Genomic DNA, 23,292 nt, shown 5'->3' with positions numbered 1-23,292 from the left:
ATCCAGCCGCCAGAAGGGGGCTTTCATCGCCATGGTTACTCCTACATCCAGCCGTAAACATTAGAAGGAGTCAGCTGGGTTTTTTTTTTTTGTCTCTCACCATGGGCCTTGAACAAGCTTGGCTCTGGATAAGAGCTCGGGAGAGAATTAGCGACCTAGCAAGTGAGCAGGCTAGCCTGCTGGAGGACAAGTGCAGTTGAATTTCTCCGGATCAGCAAGGTAGGATAAGAATGTATTTTCTCCCTCCAAGGTTACCTCGAAGAAGGTGGTGTCAGTGGCTAGAAGCTGCCTGTGCTCTTCTAGCCCAGCGGTTTCACCTGTCGGGAATTCCCCCTTAACGTGAGCCGGTTTATTTTCGGAAAGATCGAAAAGCAGGGGTGTTCGAAAAGCATGCCCCAAGGTTTAGGCAATGCTTGAACTTTTAGGCAGGATGAAAGAATCGGAAAACAGCCATTGGCTGAGCTTCACCAACCCCTGGGGACAAAAGACTTTGCTTCCTCTGCATGCATAGCCCCAAGTTTCTCTCTCTCTCTCTCTCTCTCTCTTACTTTCTCTCTCCATCTCTCTCTCTCTCTCTCTCTCTCTCTCTCTCTCTCTCTCTGTCTGTCTGGTGGTTCTTTGAGCACTGGGGCAATGGAATCACGGCTGACCTCCACATGAAAGGATCAGGGGAAGGGGACCTTGGGTCGGCTTGTGGGTCTCTTGGCCAGTAGATAAACCCGCTGCCCTCACCTCCCCTCTGTCTGCCGTGCTGATAAGCTAAGTTAACCTCTCTCCCTCTCTCCGTCATTGAAATGAGCGGGCTTGCCCTGTGTGCCAAGGCCAGGCGTCCTCCCTGGCAGAGCGCCGCCCACGCATATGGGCGATGGCCCTTCTGGAAGTTTCTTTTGATCCTGCCAGATGATCCCGCAGGCCGGGCTCGCCTCTCGTGCCACGACCTCTGCAGATGTTCTGTGGCCACCGCTGCTAAGTTTGTGGGACTCCTGGTCTGTGTGTGTGTGTGTGTGCGTGTGTGCGTGCGTGCATACCCAGACTGTATAACCCCCCTAACTAAACATACTCTCACACACACAAGCTATTTATTCATCCTTTCCTTCGTTCTTCATTCTTCTCTGAGCTCTAGTGACCGGTGTGGAGGCCCGAGTGTGTTGGCAGTCTGCCGTCTCGCCCCACCACAGTAGCCGCGTCAGGGTTACCGAGAGCTTGCACTCAGACCCTCTGTTTCTCTCCACCCTCTCTTTCTTTCGCTCTCTCTATATGTCTCCACCTCGCTCTCTCGCTCTCTCTCTCTCTCTCTCTCACTCTTTCTCAGGTTTCTCCGATGCCTCTAATCTCCTGCAGCTGACGCACTGCAGCCTGCTGGTCAGCAGCCAACTCTGTGCTTACTTTTCCAACCGCCACCAACCTTACACGCACACACACAAACACACATACAGAAACACACTCACACATTTTCTTCTCCTTTCCCTCCCTCCTTCCTCCTCCTCCTCCTCCTCCTCCTCCTCTTCTTTCCGGTTCCTCCCTAGACACAGATTAACATTCCATTTTTTCCTCCTGGAGACTCTCTCTCTCTCTCTCTGTCTTTATTTTCATGTCTTTGCAATCCTGTCGCCCTGTCACTCACAAGCTCTCTCCTCTCCGTCTTTTTTTTTTTCTCCGTCTTCTGTCTTTCTCTATCTCATTTTCTCACCCCCCCCCCCCCCCCTCCTTCCTCCCTCTCTCACCACAGACATCTGTATCTGCTTGGGTGACCGGAGCCGAGGCTGCTCCTGTCCTCAGATTACATTGCCTCTCTCCCGGGACCAGGCCCCCTGCCTCCCGTTTTCATTTGAATCATGGTAATCGCTCTCCACCCACAGCCAGCACCGCCAGGGCACCCAGGCCAGACTAATAGTCCAGAGGATAGGGGGGGGGTGGGGGGGTCAGGGATGGCAGGAACGCGCGTTTCCTCCAGGGCCAGAGACCGGTTCTGTCCGGTCTTTCACCCGTCTCTTGGAGGAGTGGTGTGTGACGTCAGCCACGCCGGACCGCACCCGATACCCTTACGTCTCCAGCCCCCAGTCTGTCTTACAAAAGCTGCCTGCCGCTCTGCCAGTCTCCATGGAAACTGTATCCAATGACATCTGTTGCCTAGTAAGCTGCTTCAAAGCGGAGCCTTTTTTTTGTTGCTCAGCACAGAAAGGGGTTTGTGTTTGTTTGTGTCTTTGTGTGTGTGTGTGTGTGTGTGTGTGTGTGTGCGCGCGTCTGTGTCTATGTCCATGTGTCAAGATACTGGTAAAGAGATCTGTGTCCTTCATTTTGGTCCTTGAAAGTGCATTTTTCTTTGTTAGAAATCATATACAGTGCAGGAAGCAACAAGATGTACCTTTACAGCCGGTTGGCATGTTCTGGAGTTGAAAAAGATACGAATGAAACTTCCACCTTGAAGTCAAAGTGAAGGTCAGATGATGCTGTCACAACCTCCCACAGGGTGTAATGGAAAAGTTATTTTCTTGTCAAAAGCACCCCACACCAGTGAAACGCCCACAAGTGCCCTCAGTGAGCAACAGCTGTTGAAAAGGCTTCCGTCTGCAGAGGCAGAACAGTGGGGATTGATGGCCGGCATACGGAAGCTAGCCCACGAGCTGGCATGCATCGCCCATGCCATCGGGGCACAACCCAAACAAACCCAGCCCCAGCCGTCTGATCAACACCCGACTGCTCTTGCCTCTGTGGCAGAAGAGTTGTTTTGGTGTGTCTGAGACGGTTCTTAGTGGTGTGCATTTGGGCCTCAGGTTAAGATAGATGAGAAGAAACATCCATCCAGATGGCCGTCAGGGTCCCTATGGTCCCTGTGTGTCTATGATGGACAGATCAGCTTTAATGAGCTCTAATGCCCAGGCTACAGTGGAGGGCGTCCAGGTATCAGGCCGACCAGGGGAGTAGAGGGGGGTTGGGGGGTGACTGTAGTCCACCTTCCTTCATCTCACCCCCCTCCCTGACTATGCACTTCCCTCTGTGTGAGGGCCAACACACACACACACACACACTCACTCACTCTCACTCACTCACTCACTCACTCACTCACTCTCACTCACTCACTCACTCACTCACTCACTCACTCACTCACTCACTCACTCACTCTCTCTCTCTCTCTCTCTCTCTCTCTCTCTCTCTCTCTCTCTCTCTCTCTCTCTCTCTCTCTCTCTCTCGTTCGTTCTTTCTTTCTTCTTTCTCTCTCTGTCTCTCTCTATCTACTGTATCTATCTATCTATCTATATATCTATTTCTCTGTTTCTCTCTCTTTATCTCTATTTTTCTCTATCTGTTTCTCTCTCTCCCTCTCTTGATTTCCCCCCAAGTCCACTGCCCTTTTGCGCGCAGCAGGGGCAATGTCACTCTCCAATGAGCATGCTTGGAGCTTTCTAATCGGATTAGATAGCCATGAAACCCCCTTCAAATGAGGTCCCCAGTCGTGGATGATTGCCTCGGCACATCTCGTCCTATGGTGGGGGGTGGGGGGTGGTGGTGAGGGTTTTTTGCTGACTCACGCGGCGTGCGTGTGGCCCTGGCATCTCTGTAGCCCAGAAATATGGGTGCCAGAGTGCTGACTGACTGTTGCTATGTTAAAGCTGGGAAACGTGCTGCTGTGGCTGTGTGTGCTGGTGGGTGGCTGACCTTAATGGTTTTGTATGTGTGTGTGTGTGTGTGTGTGTGTGTGTGTCGTAGGAACGTGAGCTCGGATGGCGCTGAGGCCAGGCGCAGGCTCCGGGAGTGTGAGGGGCTGGTGGACGCGCTGCTCCACGCCCTGCAGTCGGCGGTGGGCAAGAAGGACATGGACAACAAGGTGAGTGAAGCACGTCAACAACACAAACAGCACAGCCCGTCAGGACCCCCGACTACGCCTGCCTCCACCCCCACTCACACCCCCCCACCCCCTGCCCAGCCCTGCTGTCACAGTCCTCTGGGCCTGCACGCAGTCAGCCGTTCCCCTCATCCTGATCTCTGTCTTCTCTCCTCCCTATTCCACATCATACTGTATCTCTCTCTTTCTCTCCCCCTCTCTCTCTCCCTTCATTTTTTTTTAATCTCTATCCCTTTCTATCTTTCTCACCCTCTCTCTCTCTTTTCCCCTGTCTTCCTCCTCTTCTCCTTCCTGTGGGTTCTCAGTCGGTGGAGAACTGTGTGTGCATCATGAGGAACCTGTCCTACCACGTGCACAAGGAGGTGCCCGGGGCCGAGAGGTACCAGGACCCGTCCACCCTGCAGGCCCCTGGCTCGGCCGGCCTCCAGCGGAAGAAGAAGGACGACGCCGGCTGCTTCGGAGGCAAGAAGGCCAAAGGTCAGTCTCCGAGGTCCCGCCGACATTAGTACTTACACATATACACACACACACACACACACAGAAAGACACACACACACACACACACATGCTGACACACCAGAAGTCATCCAAGGCATGCATCTGACCCCTGCCCCCCCCCGCCAAGCTGACCGAGATGTCCACAGCAACTGAGGGCATTATCATATAACACAGGCCTGACAATGTGAGAGCACAGTGTTTACTCAGGCCCTGCACTGTTATGACTAGACAACAGCCGAAGACGACAACGGCGGCGACGACGTGGAATCTGGCAACTTAAAACCTCAGCAGCCACAGCAACAACAACATCAACATCAACACCACCAAGCAACACAAGCTGGGATGAATCACTTTAATATGCCTCTCATGTTGGCTTTTTTGTTGTTCTCCCATCTCTCCTCTCACTGAAGCGACTAGTTTCATGTGTGTGTGTGTGTGTGTGTGTGTGTTTTGTGTGTGTGTGCGCGTGAGAGAGTGAGTGTTTTTGTCCTTCCTCTCAGGCAGAAATATTGAATATATTGAACATAAGACGAATGAATCAGATGAATCAGAGATAGTCTGTCTTCCTCCTTTGTGTTCCTGTTGAAAGCTTGCGAGTGCCTCTGGGTGTCAGTGTTCTTCCTGACAGCGCCGCCTGACTCAGGCGCTGGGTTTAATCAGCAAGAGCTGGAGCTGGAGCTCGGGGGCGCCGAGTGGGCTAATGACTAGAACCGAACCTGTGCTCAGAGGGGATTACGGGCCCTTTTAAGGCACTCAGCCCCAGCCCTCTTGATGGCCAACAGGTTTAGAAGGCTTCTCTGAGGCTGTGTGTGTGTGTGTGTGTGTGTGTGTGTGTGTGTGTGTGTGTGTGTGTGTGTGTGTGTGTGTGTGTGTGTGTGTGTGTGTGTGTGTACATGTGTGTGTTCACCGGTGGGAGGATGGGGGTCAGTCAGCTGCTTACTTATCCCTGGGTGGGCAGGTGGAGACAGCAGTTTGGAATGGAATGCAAGTGTGACTCACGTCTTCTTTTAATCACCAGAGCAAATCCATGGCCGGTGACTTCCATTGATATTAATGTTCTCCATCGCGTGGGCAAGGAAATTCCACCATTTAAGCCTCAGCTACAAGCTACAGCAAGAGATTATTACAGAATGCACAGCAGGCCACTTGTACCCAGCGAATGTATCTCTCTGGAGCCCTGAAGGTAGACTTTGAGGAAGACATGATGATTCTACGTTTGCTGTAGAAATGTTTTAATGTCCATAATATTAATATAATGCTGGCTTCATGTCTGCAACATGTATGAATCTTCTTTTTCTTGAAAAAAAATAAACACACCCATGGATAAAATGCCTTTATGGGGAGCTTATGATGCAGTATGTACTTTACATGTAACTACAGCATAGTTTATTAAATGGGCCGCTCTGGCCTGCCAAAAGACTGACACTTGTGCTGTTTACAGAAAAAAACCCTAATTGGGAGATTACGCTTCAGGGCCCACTTTCTTGCGCAAATTAAGCAGCACTCAGCTCTGTGTCTATTACTGATGCTGCTGGCATGTCCTGGCATTTAGTGTGCACCTCACCGCGCAGAGAGAGCAAATGCAGCAGCACTATCCTCGTGTGCCATCACTCACCGTGTGTGTTTGTGTTTGTGTGTGTGTGTGTGTGAAAGAGAGAGGGAGATCCTCCCATTCACTGCTGCCCATTGACGCCAGGCAAAGGTCAAAGGTCAAAGGTCAATGTGTTTCCATGCCAACTAACTCACTGTCCCACTGCCCACACCCGTGCACACGCTCTGATGAACCTGAATTTGAGTGTGTCCTATTTTTCACTTGTTTTGGTCCTTGTTGTGTCCCATGTCTGCAGTACGATTGAATTAGTTCAGGCGGAGACACACACACACACACACACACACACACACACATACACAAGTGAGCTCAGCTCTTTCTGTCTATCTAATATGCGCACTTCTCACGACTCCTCTCTTTCTTCCCTGCTTTTGTTTGTTTGTGTGTTTGTTTTGGCCTTGCTGCTGCTTCCTTGGCTAACTGTAGAGGAGTGGTTTAATCAAGGTGAGTCTCTCCCTGCCTCTGTTCCGCTACACTCACCTCTGTGCATTCCTGGGTCTTACTCTTCTCTCTTCTTCTGGCAGAAAAAGTCCAACAAAACAGTCCCCAATAATTTTTTCTTGGTTGTCATCCTTTTGTTTTAAACTGACTATGTCTATAAAAAATACTGTATTATTAATGTGAGATGGCCAATTCTCCAGTCTGTAATATTAGTATGACTGTTGTAGAACTGGCCTTCAGTGCCTGCAATGATTCAACGGCCATCAGTATTATGTTGAATGTGTAACCTTAAGTCTTCACTTCCTGTATGTTTCCCAAACCGCCTGTTATATCACACTGCCCTGAATCACACCCCTTTGCCCTTCTACTTCTCAACACTGTGCTGTGAAAGCAGCTTTTCTGTCCAAACTGCTATTCCATTTAGCTTATCGTGACCGGCCTTGTCGTTCATGTGTGTGTGTCCCTGGATTAGTCTATGCTTTGTGTGGGTATGTGTGTGTTTGTGTGTTTAGTAGTCAGTGTACAGTTGTCTATGCGTAGGCTGTTGGCATGTCTATCATTGTGTATCTATGCTGTATTTGCTTTAGGTGATGGAATTGTTTTCTGCTAGCTCTCTGTGCATGTTCGTTTAGATGCATAGGTGCATATTATCTCTGTGCAAGACTACACTATGTGTGCACGCATATGTTTGAGATGCATATGCTGTAAATTATGTTGGTCCATCTCATTTAGAGTATGCTTGCTTAGAAAATGCAGTTTGTGTGTCTGTGCTCGGTGCTCTGTGCTATCTATGCATACATTTCTGTGTAAGTCCCTCCACATGCATCTAGTTTTTATGTTGTCCATGTACAAGTAGTGTAGATTGTGTGTTCTGTGTCTTGGTGAAATACAGTGGTAGTATATGTTCTGTCTGTTTGCTTTGATATTGCATCCATTCATTCCAACATGTCATGTACATACTGTATCCCTGTGTATCGATGTTTTCTTTGTTTCTTACCTGTATGTTTATATGAGATATTGTGCATTATATTTGAAGGTGTACTTATGCATACAGTATATAGTATATAGTGGAATGTTTTTTTGTGTGTGTGTGTGTGTGCGTGTGTGTGAGATTGGTGTCCTCTGACAGTTTGTTGTGCCCAAAGCTGACTCTCACACCTGTTCCCTTCCTCTCATCTCCACGCAGGCCGGAAAAACGGCGAGAACGACAAAAGCTACGACACGCTGGATCTCCCCAAGCGCACGGAACCAACAAAAGGTATGTCCGCTCCCCCACGTCCCGTGAAATTGCTACAAGAGGAACATTCCAGAAGCCATCACAGGGGAGGAGTGCGGCTAGGGCATCCGCAACCAACAATGTGCTTGTTTTGATAGTGTTGCAAAAGTATGGTGGTTTTGCTTTGCCAGAAGCAGAACATCTTGTGCACAGAGTGTGTGTGTGTTTTTTTTTTTTTTTTTTTTTCCCCAAGGTTGTCAGCATGAGGGCTTGTTTTAGCGGTGATGTGTTGGGTAGCTATTTCTAAACTGTCTAAGACAAACTGGCAGAGCTGAAGTGAACTGTTACACATTTAGTCATTAAATATATACAGTATAGGGAGCACCATCACAGGGATGGTAGCTAAACGAGTCTATGTTTGAATTGGCCTACTTTAACTTTTATCGAAGTTTTAAGACTCACGGAATGCCATCATATAACTGATATCATATCTTGCAAAACTGTTTCTTTTTGAAATGCAGCTGTGCCCTAAAACAATACAATGATTACGGACTAGTTGAAAAAAACAGTTGTATTCCATTCACCCCTGTAAGAGGGAAAATGTCCCCTTCTCCTCTAGAACTTTCGATGGAGGGGCGCATTAGTTCTGTCCTCCAGGTCGCACACAGGGCACAAAAAGCGCTGTGGTTAACCCGCAGCAATGGATCAAAGTCACTGGGTCGGTTCATGGTGGCTGGCACTGGCTGGGTTAATGGATTAGATAGCAGGGGTGAGGCAGCCTGAGGCAGGGCAGTAAACTGGGGGGGGGGGGGGGGTGTAATTGTCTGGATGTGGGTCACCAGGGACCTGGACTGGGAGATGAAAGAGCCATATCAGCAGTGCGTCAGTCCAACCCCACACTCCACCCCCATCACCACCACGCACCGCATGGAGGACGAACTCCCATTAGCAAAGCCCTCGTGCTCACCCCGTTACCCCCACGCATCCCGGGGCCGATTCGGCAACCTCGCCGACGTGTTTATCAGCTTTATTCAAAGTGACTCAGAGCGCAGGGGATGTGTATGTATATCGCTTAATGGTCTCTGGTCTGAAGGTATTTGAACCCTACAACTTTGAAGTACTGTCTGTGCGGAGTCGTTTCGCCTGGCAAGCGGCGATAGCGGCCCTGTGGAAGAGGATGTGATGCAAGAGGAGGGATTACTCAGCCGTGCTCCCACTGCCCCGTGGCTACACCAGGTCACCCAGCGTCATCGCCGGCGTGTGTGATTTACTCTGAGTGCATTCGTGGGCTTATCTTATGTCAGGGGTTTCTCCGTGCATAGACTCGGCACGATTAAAAAAAGGTTGTTAAGGGGATGGATGCAGCTGTGTGGAGGTTAACCTACTCAGCCTTCCCCTTCACATGCCAAAGAGTGTTTAGGTTGCCTTGGCGGTGCCTGGTGGTTGACATTACAGTACAGATGGTATGTGTGAGGTGGACAGAACAGTGGATGGGTGTGCTGGTTTAGGTTAATGCGCCTGACAGGAGCACTTGTACTGAGGCTCTTGGGATCCCTCCTGACATCCAGACACAGATGTGATGAACACACAAAGCCAGCAGCCAGTGATCATCGGGAGGAGAGTTGGGAGGGGTGTGTCAGCTCTGGTTTCCTTAAGGATTAGGGAGGCAATATGGCTTGTTCTGGGTCTTACCCAATCTCCCCAATGCTGTGGAGCATTCTGTGGGTGCTCAAGCTGTCTCTCTGTTTACTTCACCCTGCCCCCCCCCCCCCCCTCCTCGGCTCTCTGTGCTCTACCACACTCTCTCCCTTTACTCCGTGTGTGTCTACAGCCGCAGCCCCATTTCTCATTTTCTACTCATCCTCTTGATAGCTTTTTGGGAGGAAGACATCACGCGCGTGCGTGTGTGTGTGTGTGTGTGTGTGTGTGTGTGTGTGTGTGTGTATGCGCGTCTGTCTGTCTGTCTCTGTGTCTATGCATGTGTATGCATCTGTGCTTGTGTGTGTGTGTGCATGTGCACTTGTGTGTGTGTGTGTGTGTGTATGTGGTGGGTGGGTCTCGGCTGAGCGGCATTAGTATGCGTCTCCTGACAGCCTGTCTGTTTAGATGTCGTGCTGCACACGCTCACACACTCGCTGGTCGCTGCAACGGGGAGCGTGTGTGTGTGTGTGTGGGGGGGGGTGGGGGGGGGGGTGCTTCACAGCATCCACCCATCACCGGTTCCATCAGGGTGTAATGGCAGTCGCTCAAAGTCAATAGCACTTCCTGTTTCTCTGTAATTAGTCACATTAGCAAGCCAAAGTGAGCTCCTATTAAACTAGATTACAATTAATTGTGCTGGTTTACAGAGGTAAGCCGATTTTGCTTTTTACCGCCTCAAAGTCAAGGCAAGCAGATAAGCTTAAAAGAATGATAATTAGCAGTGCGCTGCGACTGCCGCAAAAGAGCATAATTGCAGTATGGTTTTAATGGAACGTGCCCCCTCCCCTTGCAGTGTTGTATGTCGTTTGAGTTTGAGTATTTAATTGCGGGTTATGATGCATAGGTGAATAGGGTCGCACGTGACGTCCTTTCATAGAACGATACCGGCGTAATTGTTTTCTTGGTGCAATGTGTGGCCCACAGCGGTGGTCATTCAGCCAATGAGAGGCTCTCACCTGATCCCCAGGTAAAGTGATTATGGGGTAAAGCCAGAATTATTAGAAATGAGAGCGAGAACTCATCTCTTAGCATGCCGGATTGAAATGGCCCTCCTACTGACAAGATAAACTCAGTCTAGATTAGATTCTTAGAGACTCTCTCTCTCTCTCTCTCTCTCTCTCTCCCACCCCCTCCTTTCTTTTTTCCTCTGTCTCACTCTCTCAATCTCCCTTTCTCTGCTCTCCTCTCCTCTCCTGATACATTTTTTGTTTGGACAGGAGTAATGGTGTAAGTGAGTGTCTGCCCGTTGAACATGCCCCACTCCCACACTCAGACCCTTCGCTGCCAGTGAGCTATAGCCCAGATTAGAGGCATATTTCTGTCTTTATCTGCGTTAGGGGGAGAGAGAGGGTTGAAGTACGCCGGCTCCCTGCAATCCGACCCACCATCACTCTCGCACACTAATGCACGGCTCGGAATGGGACCGTCTTCTGAATTCCCACAGATTCACCACGAGCGCACGGGGAGGCAGAAGAGCATCCGCTCTCACCGACCGTAAATCCTCACATGGCCGCGTTACCGTTAGCTCCTCATCAACAAAACGTGCGTGCGCCTTGGAACGTCGCAGACTTGAGAGTGTGCTGTGTCACAAGTCAGGCTGAGTCATATGGCGCACTGATCTAAGTGACAGAAACAAGCCTGTGTACTGTCAACAAGCCAGTGTCAGTCTCGCACATCAACCTGTTGTTGCGCTACACACAAGTGACTGGTTTGCCTGCCTGGTGGATTGTGGGGACACCTCCTGAGAAGGGTGCTGTTGGTGTTACTCATGGCCCGGGACATAGTGTGCTTAAGGAAAGAAGTCATTAAGAATTCCGAAGGAAGCGCCTGTCAAAGCAAAAAAAAATAAATAATAAGATCAGTTTGAACACATGCTTCCTGCATTTGATGAAGCAATTTGGCAACCTGTTTGCTTTGAGAAAGGTCACATGGTGTATGTTCGTTCACTTACAGAATCACAAAACAGTGGCTGTAGCATGTTTATTCCCCACTCTGCGTGTGTGTGTGTGTGTGTGTGTGTGTATGTATGTGTGTGTTGGAGGAGAGGCACACTGTGAGAAAAAAGGGCTAACTATTGTGTTTGTGTAAAGGCAGACACAGAGGGGAGTCCTGAGGGACAAGAAGCTTGCAGATGAATCATTTTTGCCTTTTATTTCTCTCTCTGCCTTTTCTCTCTCTCCCCCTTCCTTCCTTCCTTCCTCTCCTCCTCCCACCTCTCATCAACACGCCGCAAGGTGCGGGGGGAGCACGGCTGACATCAGGTGCAGAGAATCGTGATGAATCATCCGGATGCTCCTGCTAATCCCACTCCCCCCCAGTCTCTCTCTCTCTCTCTCTCTCTCTCTCTCTCTCTCTCTCTATTTCTGTCTCTCTCACTCTCTCTCTCACCCACTCTCTCTCACTCACTCTCTCTTTCTCTCTTCCACCCTGTCTTTCCATCTCCCTCTCTCTCTCTCTCTCTCCGTTTGCACGCTAGAACTCGCTAGATCGTTGCCTGTAACGGTGGTGATGGCGGAGGGTGTCTGTGCTCGATGGGCGGACTAGAGGCTCTCATTTGAGGGACGCTCCATCGGCGCTGTGGCTGTCTGGTTCTGGCTCTCCTTCCTCGGCCTCGCTGGGGAGGATGTGGGGGGAGCGGTGGGGTGAGGGGTTGGGATGGGGATGGGGATGGGGATGGGGATGGGGATGGGCGTGCTGGGCTGCTGGAGACGAGGATGTGCCTGGACTGCAGATGGGGCTGGATGGAGATGGAACTCAGTGGGGGTGTCTAATGTGCAGGCCACCGTGAATCCTGTGTATGTGTACGTGTGTGTGTGTGTGCGTGTGTGTGTGTGTGTGTGCAAGTGGGTGTATGTGTGTATATGAGTCCCTATGTGTGTGTGTGTGTGCATGCAGCAGGGGGCTGCTCTCTGGCGAATCTAGATGTTCACTTCACAGAGATTCAATGTCACATGTCTTCCCCCTACCCCCGCCAGCCCCCCCCCCCCCCCCCCCCCTTCAATCACACACACACACCTCACACCAAAGACTCGCGTAGAGTGAACACTAGGGCTACACACAACCCTGCCGAGCGTGCTCACTGCTTCAGCAACAACCCCTGAATCCCCCCCCCCTCACACACACACACACACACACACACACACACACACACACACACACACACACACACACACCTACCCCTGCACCCCCCCCCCCCCCCCCACCCCCATTACTCCTCCTCCTGCTCTTCCTCCTCCCGCTGCAGTGACTCAGGCCCTCCATGTTAATCTGGCCTCCATCTCGTCTCATCAGCCTTCACGTCCCTCCAGCTGCAGGGCCCATTTTAATGAGAGCCAGGGATGGACAGGCGCTTTTGTTGGGCGGTCAGCTCCAGAGATATTGGAGCGTGTGTGCGTGCCACCCAATGCCCAAATGCACAGGCAAAGTGTGTGTGTGTGTGTGTGTGTGTGTGTGTGGGAGGGGTTGTGGGGGTATGGTATGTGGGGCTGGGGTGTCAAGCAGAAATCTGTATGGCTTTGACTTTTGACCACAGTGTGTTTGTAAGTCACGTTTGTTTCAGGTTTACCCCTTGGCTAAACACCTTGTTTGTTTTGTTTAGCAGTGTATGCCTCCCCTTCAGTTGTGGGAAATGGTGGACACTAACAGAAATCATTTAGAGCCAGATGAAGCATCACCATAACAACCAGCCTCTTTGGTTTGTCATGACAACAGTTTAATTTGAAAGAGGCTCTTGGACAATGCTAATGCTATTGACTCAGTAAGATGCATATTTCATGGACACGCTAGCTGAGTTAGCTGTTCCTTGTCCAACACAGACTGTTTCATTCTCGATCTGTGTTTTCATGTTTTGAGAAGGGCCCCAGCTCATTCTTGTGTTGTCCACAGCTGAAATGAATTGAAAGGGACTTGTTTTCCAACCCCAGCCATATTGTGCATCTCAGGCCAAAAGCATGCTCTTCATGTCAATGGTCTCGTCCAGAAGTTCCTGGAATTTCTCCTCGTCTCCATGACTACATGTTCACTTGTTGGGACCACAGTTCTCTGACCTCATATATACTGTATGTGACAGAAAGGTCAGACAGCTTTTCACTCTTTCTCTCTCACGGTCTTTCCACAACTTCTCTCTGTTTTTGCAGACCCCCAAATACAACCAAAAAAACCCGAATTTCTCTCAGAGTGACGAAGGCACATCTGACACACTCCAGCGCTATTCAAATGGGAACAAAAGTTATTTTTTCCCTCCTTACGCTCACACACACACGTCGACATGCCCTGAGAGAGAGCAGAGGCCTGGTGAATAATGCATGTCTGTGATACAGCGAGAGAGAGAGAGTGTGAGAGAGAAAGAGTGTGAAAGAGAGGGAGGGAGAGAGTGAGAGAGAGAGAGAGAGTGTGAGAGAGAGGGAGAGGGAGAGTGGGGGGGGGGGGGGGGTAAGGATCCCACCCCGTTGCGATGTCGAGCAGAGCGGTGGCCCCAGGGCCCCTTGCTGCCGGAGCCACTCCACCAGTGAGGAATGTAACACCCAGATAGTGAATGCTAGCTCCCGGCCCTCACCGCTCACCCTCAAATCTCTGTCAGGCTGGCAAGGAAGGTTGGGTAGAGGGGGGTGTGTGTGTACGTGTGTGTGTATGTGTGTTTCTGTTTGTGTGTGTGTATACTTGTGTGAGTGTCTGTGTGTGTGTGTGTGTGGGTTGGGGGTGATTTCATTCCTCCCATCATACAACCCGAGCACTCTGTCAACCCCCAGCACTCCACACCCTAAAATGCCAACCCAAAATACCAATCACCCCTCCCCTCTCTCTCTCCCCCCCTCTCTTTTCCCCTCCCCTCTCTCTCTCCCCCCTCTCTTTTCCCCTCTCTCTCTCCCCCTCTCTTTTCCCCTCTCTCTCTCCCCCTCTCTTTTCCCCTCCCCTCTCTCTCTCCCCCTCTCTTTCCTCATAGCCGTTTAAGTTGAGAAGCCTGTTAGACTCGGGTTGAGATGCCAGACGTCTTGTGCGGCTGCACGGTGGCCTCTCCCTCCCGCTCTCAGCACCTCATAGATAAAGGCCGTAAGGGAGGACCAGTGGGCCTCCATCTTGCCTCTCCTCCAGCCCTCCTCCATCTCTCTGTAGACCTCATTAGGTGGCCACGACGCCAGGGCTCCGCGTGGCTTAGAGCCTGCTGCCTAGCATATCTGAGTCAACAGTAATGGGTCTCCAGACGTCTTTCGGATGGAGCTCTGTGCGTGTGTGTGTGTGTGTGTGTGTGGTATGGAGAGGCAGATGAGAATTCCGGTGTGGCCAGTGTCATCATATTAACACTTATCTGACTGATTGCGGCCGTAACGTCAAAGCCTCCATGATTGCCCATATTCAGATTGCACGTACACATCCTTCCCTCCCTCCCTCTCTGTTTCCCTCCCTCCCTCCCTCTCTCTGTGTGAGCGTGCATACAAGTAGGGCGCCGGGTTAATGGGTACTTAGAAGGAAGGAGAGTAGGGGACAGACTCGTCTAAAATCCAGCAGTTGATGATCAAATTTGCACGCACGTATGTACACACACACACACACACACACACACACACACACACACACACACACACACACACACACATACACACACACACACACACACACTTTCCGCCACTACTGGCAGCGTTCCCAATATGGGACCAACGAAAATGAATTTCCCCTTACGGAGGCCAGCTGTTGGGATGCCACCCATCGCGACGCCAAGCTCTGATGGAGAGCTGCCGTCCTGTCACTCTGCCGTGCGCCAATGATCCTCTCACGCTCCTGGGCACCAGCTCGTTGCACCGCATGCTGTGAAAATATTACACTCTGGCAAATAATGACACACAGCGTGGAGGCCGGCAGACCTCTGCCCACTAGCTGCCATCGTGAACCATTGTTTATGTGTGGGGGCCACCGGGGCGGCTCTCTGTTGGGGGAGAGGAGCGCTAATGGATTGGTAAATTGATAAGAGTTGTATCAGTGGTGATAATTGAGGCCGTGGGGGCCGGCTAATGACGGGTGAGCGGTATGCACCATTACTCTGCTGTAATTATATGTAAAGGAAAGCCTCACTGGCATGGCTATAATGGGGGTTAAAAGTGTGTGATGGAGGTATGTGGTGGCGTGTCACAGGTTCAGCCCCATTTGTGAATTGGACCTGTGTGTGTGTGTGTGTGTCTGTTAGTGTGTGCGTTAGTGTGTGTGTGTGTGTGTGTGTGTGTGTTAGTGTATGTGTGTGTGCGTTTGTTGTGTTGTCATTTGTTTGTTCATTCGTTCACTTGTGCATGTGTTTGTTTGTGTATACAAGTACACACAAAGCCTCGAGTCGTTTTAATTTCCATGCTGTTGTTTTTTTTTTTTCCTCTCAAACACAGCTTTCCTTTATTTATGGTTCTGTTGATGGTGGTGTTGTGAGTAAACAGGCCTTCAGTGTGTAGCGGCCATCTGAAAGCTGCCTGGGAGCGCGATGAGGAGCCTGTGGAAGGGCTGGGTAATAGCAGCAGCCCGGCAGTAATGTGCCCACTCTCTGCATGATTTACTGCCATGTTCCATAGAGCCGTAATGGCTGAGGCAATAATTAGAGTGTGGCATTTAAAACTACCGAGGAGGAATTTTTTGCGCCGAAAAATTACCCCTCGCGCCTCGCCACTTTTGTTTTCTTCTCCGGAGCTAGGAGGAGGAGGATGGCTTCAGTGTTTCTGCGAGAGCCGCTTTAATCTAATTAAGAGCAGATTAATAGGAACGACTCGCAGTCAGAGCTACAATGGCGGTGACGCTGAGCCCAGCGGAATTCTTTGCTTTATTTTATTTATTTATTTTACCGTAAACAAGCCATTAAGATGAAACATCGCGTCGTTCGCGCAAACAAAGGGGCCTGCCATAGTCTTCAGGGCACTCCAAGGATCTGTGGGTGTTTTTCCCCTGACAGTTGAGAATACGTTCGACTGCAGACTTGTGTTATTGTTATGGTCTATTTTCCATCTTCCTTATATCCTTTTCGGGCTCTCACGAGCTTAATAAACAGAAGACTATTAGAAGCACACTGCACTCGGAGCGGAGCTGATGTTTACAATGATGTGCTGCATCCTCACCCAAAGCCCTCTGGGAAATTCCCACTTCTTCCGCCAGACCTGGGCTACAAAGAATTTGTCTTTCCCTGCCGGAGCGTTCCTTTCCCATCGGTGCCTTTCGTCTGTGTAAGGGCGTCCCAGGTGCCCGAGCTCCCTTGTCATCTAGGGAGGATCACCATTCCGAAAACGAATGCATTTCAGAAGCAGAAGCAGAAATTTTCACCAAGGCCTTTGTGCCTCCAGCACGTGTTTCGTACGCCAAGGGGACCCATCTAAACCGAGCACATTCTCACCCTTGACCATCAAGACACCATTATGTGGCGCTGCAGTTCATCGTGTCATTGCAAACAGATTAGATAGCTTCTAGAAAATCTCACCCCCCACCCCACCCCACTCCTCAGCTCCAGAGAGAAGTCATTTATGGCAGCGGGCCAGGAAGTCCATTGGACCTTTGAGTGATGATGAGGCATCAGACATCCCTTGTGTGTATTGGTGTGTACTCGTGTGTGTGTGTGTGTGTGTGTGTGTGTGTGTGTGTGTGTGTGTGTGTGTGTGTGTGTGTGTGATGGGGTGGGGGTGCTGCAGTAAAGGCTATCGATGAAGATTGAATTAAGAGTTTGTGGGGGAGCAGCAGTTCCAGGGAGCTTACGTCGTGAGTCATTGTGACTGAGACGGGCCCCGCTTTATTAGGGGTGACGCAGCAGGTGGAGGGCGACTGATTGGTCCTGTCAGGAGCGCCAACATAAGGGCATCCCTCACGCGCCAGACTGCATTTGAGATGTCAGAGAGCTGTGCCTGCTCTCAAACGCACTCCCTAACACACACACACACACACATACTGTACACACACACGAATACAAACACAAATACACACACAAATACACACACAAATACACACACACACACACACACACACATACACACTTACACTAACACACACACCCACATGCATACAGTACACACAAACACTCTCACACACACACGCACATACACACACTAAGACACAGATAGAGAGAGGGAGAGGGAGAGAGAGAGAGAGAGAGCGAGCACCTCGTTTAATGGTTTCCCTCCTGTGCTGTGGTATGTGTCCTCTTAGCCACACTTCACCCCTGTTCTGCATTCTGTGTCCTGTCCGTCCCTAAAGCTCCACAACTCCACCTGCTCCTCCGTTATTTACCGCCAACCTTGAGTCCCCCTGCTGACCGTGCCCCCCCCCCCCCCCCCCCCCCCCCCCTTCCCTGAGCCCGTCTGCATACGGCGCCACTCGATCCCCTCAGCGCTCCGCAGCCTTCTCCTCCATCCTTCTCAAAGCTCTGCAAACTCCCACCATCTGTCCCTCTAGCCTCTCTCATCTGGGGATCCCTGGGAATTGCTCGGGCTCAGGCTCTGCTCCGTGTGTGTGTGTGTGTGTGTCTAGGGTAGTGCCTGTGACTGTGGCAGCCTGGCAGGCATGATGGGAGGCATGGAACTTGCTAGATCTCAGCCCAATCTGGCCTTCACCCTGGCTCCCTCTCCTCTTGCAGAAAGATTTTCTCAAGGAACCTTTGAAGACTGCTGCCCGCCTACCTCACCCACTCGTTTGTTCACTCGTTTGTTTATTCCCTCCTTACCTTCTCTCTTCCTCTCTCTCCGTTTCTTCTTCTTTCTCTTCCTTTTTCCTTTCTCTACCTCCTCTCTTCCTCTCTGTGTCTTCTCTCCCTCTATCTCTTTCCTTTCTCTACCTCCTCTCTTCCTCTCTGCGTCTTCTCTCCCTCTATCTCTTTCCTTTCTCTACCTCCTCTCTTCCTCTGTCTCTGCATCTTCTCTCTCTCTCTTCCTCTTTCCTGTCCTTTTCTCCTCTCCTCTCCTCTCCTCTCCTCTTCTCTCCTCTCCTCTCCTCTCCTCTCCTCTCCTCTCCTCTCCTCTCCTCTCCTCTCCTCTCCTCTCCTCTTCTCTCCTCTCCTCTCCTCTCCTCTTCTCTCCTCTCCTTGCCTCTGTATCTGCCTAGCGTTGCATGTGCACTGTTCCAGTCTCCCGTTATGCTGCTTATGGGTGTTTTGTTTACTAATTTAGCTTTGTGCTTATGGGTGTTCCATTTTGTACTCGGCTAAATGTGCTCTCTGGTGCAGCCTATAAATCATACAACAAATAAGCAAATTATACTAGTTAAGACTAACTAATGCAGGCAATTTTGGCAGCTCATTTTAATGTAAATTGTGCAATACTATCTTAAAAGCCCACCGGATGCGCCAACCATCTTCCTCCAAAAGCACTGTTATGTTGGTTTTGTCTCCTAGAAGGATTTTTTCTTGCATAGTGATCTTAAAAAAAAACATTATATATATATATGTCATTGATTATGTACGCTTTTACAGATTGTTTAATTAGCAGAAAAACTAGAACAACAAAGGACCCACAACTTTTTAAACAGGCACACCATCACCATGTATTTTATGTATTAACTGTATCTGAGGTGGCGAGCTGTAATGCGAAGCAAAAATAACAAGATGCCCCATTGCTACCCATTTTTGTTTTTGTTTTGGTCATTAGCCTCCAGCTTAAAATAGCAGTTTTTTTGGGAAGGTCTCCCTTTGGTAAGCAGCTCTCCCTGGTGAGTGTCATTGTTACAGCCTGGTACTATGGGTGGGTCACATTAGGCAGACAGGTGGTAGCAGAGAGTGTTGCTGTCCATGGGAACGACAATGGGCAGACAAGGTGAGGTCAGGAGCGAGACGAGACAGCACGAGCCTTCGCGCCGCACGAACGTCGACCAGCGAGAGCGGGCCGTTCATTCGTCTGTCTGAGCATCGCTGATTGCCTGACACGCGTGAGCTGCCGCGAGAGATTGTGCAGAAGGATGCAGATTGGCCTCAAAGGGTGCGCTTTGACAGCCCATCAGCCTCTCTGTTTAGGCCTGTCAGCCACCAAGGGAAGCGCCTCAAAATAAATAGGTGAGCGGAGGAGAGGCTCTCAATCTCCACCACCGTGGGTTTCTAAATCTCTCCCACTCCCTCTGTCTCTCATTTCTCTGTCTCACTCACTTTCTATCTCTCCCTCTCTCTCTCTCTCTTTCTCTCTCTCTCCTCCTTTCCCTCTATATTTCTTGCTCCCTCTGTCTGTCTGTCTCTCTGTTTCTCTCTCTCCCTCCATCTCTATCTCTCTCTTTTTCTCTCTTTCTCTCTCTCTATCTCTCTTCCTCTTTCTCTCTCTCAGTTGCCTTAATGAACAGATTTGTTAGTGTGTTGGATGGAGGGTGGTTGCTGTGGTAACAGGAAAAGCGAATGCTATTTCTGTGCGGCCGGATGCACCTCTCCTCCTCTCTCCTCTCCTCTGTCCTCTCCTCTCCCCTCCTCTCTCCTCCTCCTCTATCCTGTCCTCTCTTCCCTCCTCTCTCCTCCTCCTCTCTCCTTTCCTCTGTCCTGCGGTCTTCTACCTCTTCTTCTCTCTGTATGTCCATTCCTCTCCATATTACACCCTGCTGGATAACGTACCGACCGCTCGGAGGTGCAGCTCCAACTTTCCACTCATCTGACCAGCTCCAGGCAGACTACGCAGGTCTCAGCAAGTGACTGTGATAACAGCTAGATGAACCCAGCAAACTCATATAGACACGCGCACACACAGACACACACAGACACACACACACACACAGACACACACACCGGTCCACCCACCTGAAGGGATTTATCTGCCCCCGCGTAATAACATTCCAATACCCGCAGCGACAGATATGCATCTAAATGTACTGTATCAGACTCTGCCTTGTCCAAACATTGACATAGATGTTGCCGTTGCTCTCAGAGAGGGCTTTTTGGCCACGGCAGGGGGGGCTCCCAGGCTCAAATGAAAACACCGCGTCGCCCTCGGTTACCAGGGGAGAGGTAGGGGATATGCTGGCTATGTGGGAGAGGTGATGGAGCTCTGGACCGTGGAGCTCTTCCAAATGACCTTACTGATTTGCGCTGGTGCCATGCACTGTTGAGTACTGTATATCCTGTAAAATATGGTGTAGATAGCCCCCTCACCCCTCCCCCAGGCCTTTTCTCTGCCTCTGACACAGAGCATTGATTGGGAATTGATCTCTGCTATTGCTTACCCAAAACCACGTTCCATCCCGCAGCGACGAAAAGTCTAATGGAGAAGTCTAATGGTCTAAAGGTTGAGGTTACAGCTGCTGAAGATCATTTTTTGGCGAGGCCACCGTTTCAAATAAACATGCACATCCCCTCGCCCCGTGAGCTTGAGAGAAATCTAATTTTTCCCCTTTTTTTCTTTGCATTTGAAAACAAACACGTGCGCCGCTTAGTTCCTGCTGACACCGAGAGAGAGAAAGAGAGAGAGAGAGAGTTTCAGTCTCGCAGGCACACAGCTGCTGGTCAACCGCAGCCAGCCCAACATGGCACGCTAGTGAACTGAAGAGGTGGAGTTGTCCAATATGGGGGGGGGGGGGGGGGGGGTTTACCTCCTTCACTTCCCTCCATCTTCCTCTGACTGAAATGAAAGAAAGAAAGCTCCTTCAGGGTTCTGGAGGTTGGGAAGGGAGCTAGGGAGCAAGGAGGGGATAAATAAAAAAAGGTTTGACGTGTTTGTGACAAGTGCACAATGAGCGCCATTGAGGAGTCGTCGGAAGCAGGCTGGCCTCCCCCAGCGGCCGGTGACAGTCAGTTCCCCTCCCCTCCCGCTCCTCTCTCTGTCCTGCCCGTAGCACGCAGCAGGATCTCTTTGGCCCTTTGCTCGCACATTAAAACGCCGGGCAGAACTCCTGTCCGCCCGCCCCGTGCCAGGCGCTGGACTCTACACCCAGCGGCCCCTTGAGGGGGTCACTTCCCTGAGCCTGGCTTACCTCTGTGGACAGTGCGCTTCCAGCTTTCAAACGTCACTCAAGCTCCTTGTGACGGTCTGAATGTGACCCCTGTTCTGCCCAGCCGCCGGGGCTGTCAGCATAATGGCACGGACAGAGACATGCAGAAAAAGAACATGAAAGGAGAAGTAAAAGAGGAAGAGAATATTTTCTCTCTCTCTCTCTCTCTCTCCGTCTGCCACCCCCATGGTCTGTTGATCTCACCTCCTTCCTGCGGCTGTTCTCGCCGCGGTGCAATTGTGTCCAGAGATGGAGTGTTACCGAGGCCCTGGACACGCCGTCTGCCAACACGCTCCTCACACCCAGAGGATCCTGCTGGACAAGCGCGGCAGGCTGCCATTCACTGGAGCTGTCCGGAAAAGCACTCACAGGATGAGGTGGATGGGGGAGGTAGAGAGGCACAGAGAGGAGGAAAGATGGAGGGAGAGAAAGAGCCAGTGAACGAGAGAGTAGTTGAGAGAGTGTAAGTGTGAGTGAGGAAGAGGCCAGAAGCACAGTCCGCATGCATTGCATCTCCTGTTTGCAGTTTGATTGACAGCCCTGCCTGCTCCGTGTGTGACCGTGCCTGAGGGCAAGATGGAGGAGAGATTCCCCTCTTCCTCCTCTTCATCAGTATGCACAGTGACCGGATCACCTCTCGTTCTTTTTACCCTCCCCTCGTTCGGTCAGTCTCTCCACATCTTTATTTTTTCCCGCTGTGGTATCTGCGGTTCAACTGCGGGTTTTCTTTTCTTTTCTTTTTTCGCCTACAGTTCTTGTTTCCATTTTATTTGTGCCATTGTTTGAGAGAAACCGTTAAGGTGTTTATTTTTCTCTTTCGACCATTGAAATGTGTCTCAGAAGGACAAATATTCTCTCTCTCACACTCACACACACACACACACACACACACACACACACACACACACCTACACACACACACACACACAAATATATATATACATATATATCTATATATATGGCACACATTTGTCCATGGAGGGTTGTTCGGGAGGTTAAACACCAGCATGTGGTCTCCATTTGGACTGTGGATCGTATGACCATTGAAAACCCACAGTTTGAGCACCATTGTTTATTTAGATAGAGGCCCCATTTGCCCTTCCATTACAGTTCCTGGAACAGTGGTCTCTGACCTGCTGAAATGTAGGCTGCTGCCTCTCACGACCATGGGCTGTGTCTTATACACACAAGCACCAGGTCCGCTGGGTGATTTATGTCTTATATCAATGAAAGACAAGCGGAGAAATTTAGCTCAATCCCAGTCGTGCTTTATTGATGAAAACTTTGTTTGACAAAACTGATTTGTTTACAATAGGCAATCAGTGTTGAGTGGTGTGTGTGTGTGTGAGAGAGAGAGAGAGAGGGAGAGAGAGCTGGAAAGGGGGTGAGAGAGATTGAAAGAGAGGAAGAGAAAGCAACTGGAGGGAAGGGAGAAAACATACATTTGTTATCGCTCCACAGCTTGTCAAAACACAACACCCCCACTTATCAACCAGCGTGGAGGTCTCTCCAAGCCAATTAGCTTAATTTCTAATTGATGAGGCTCTTGATGGGATGTGTCACCTCACTCGGTTGCTAACCTACTTTTCCCTGGCTGTGGCCCACTCTTGATGTCGCTGTTTTGAAAGTTGCTACAGGAAGAAGCCTTGATGCTTGGCCATGGCACTCTCTGCTCCTTCTGCGTCTGTGCGCTCCACATAGCCACAGGCTGTTTGAAAACTCAGCTCTGTGTCCGCGGCTGCCCGCTGGGGCTTTCATGTCTCTCTCACCGGCCCCGGCCACTCTCAAAGCCACAATACTATGCTAATGATGTGAACTTGAATATCACTAGGGCATGCACAGTCTCATACTTACTGTTCACACTGCATTGTGTACCTGTGTGTGTGTGTGTGCGTGTGCGTGTGTGCGCGCGCACGGTTGCACATGCAGATGCAGATGTGTGTACGTGCACGTGTCTCTGTGTGTGTGTGTGAGAGTGTGAATGGTCGACCTTGATTGTAATACAAGCAGCCTTTTTGCCAAGTCCTTGTGCGGAGTAAAGGAATGGGCGTCACCTTGTGGAAGCGGTGGACACGGAGG

At 50.5% G+C, this 23,292-nt stretch overlaps 1 protein-coding gene across 14 annotated transcripts in view; it reads left to right on the top strand.

Annotated features, from left to right (window-relative positions):
* Positions 1-23,292, top strand: part of arvcfb (ARVCF delta catenin family member b) — a 177,645-nt gene that overhangs the window by 136,082 nt on the left and 18,271 nt on the right. For 12 of the 14 annotated variants that reach the window (XM_042100962.1, XM_042100950.1, XM_042100949.1 and 9 more), the window contains 4 exons: positions 3,709-3,826; positions 4,150-4,321; positions 6,378-6,395; positions 7,579-7,650. In XM_042100962.1, coding sequence (XP_041956896.1) covers positions 3,709-3,826; positions 4,150-4,321; positions 6,378-6,395; positions 7,579-7,650 — 380 coding nt within the window. The remainder of the gene's footprint in view (positions 1-3,708; positions 3,827-4,149; positions 4,322-6,377; positions 6,396-7,578; positions 7,651-23,292) is intronic. The other 2 variants (XM_042100960.1, XM_042100953.1) reach the window with 1 other exon arrangement.

The sequence above is a fragment of the Alosa sapidissima genome, chromosome 8 (assembly GCF_018492685.1).
Source record: "Alosa sapidissima isolate fAloSap1 chromosome 8, fAloSap1.pri, whole genome shotgun sequence".
NCBI lineage: Eukaryota > Metazoa > Chordata > Actinopteri > Clupeiformes > Clupeidae > Alosa > Alosa sapidissima.
The sequence above is the reverse complement of the archived record's forward strand: the minus strand, read 5'-3'. Positions and strand labels throughout refer to the sequence as shown.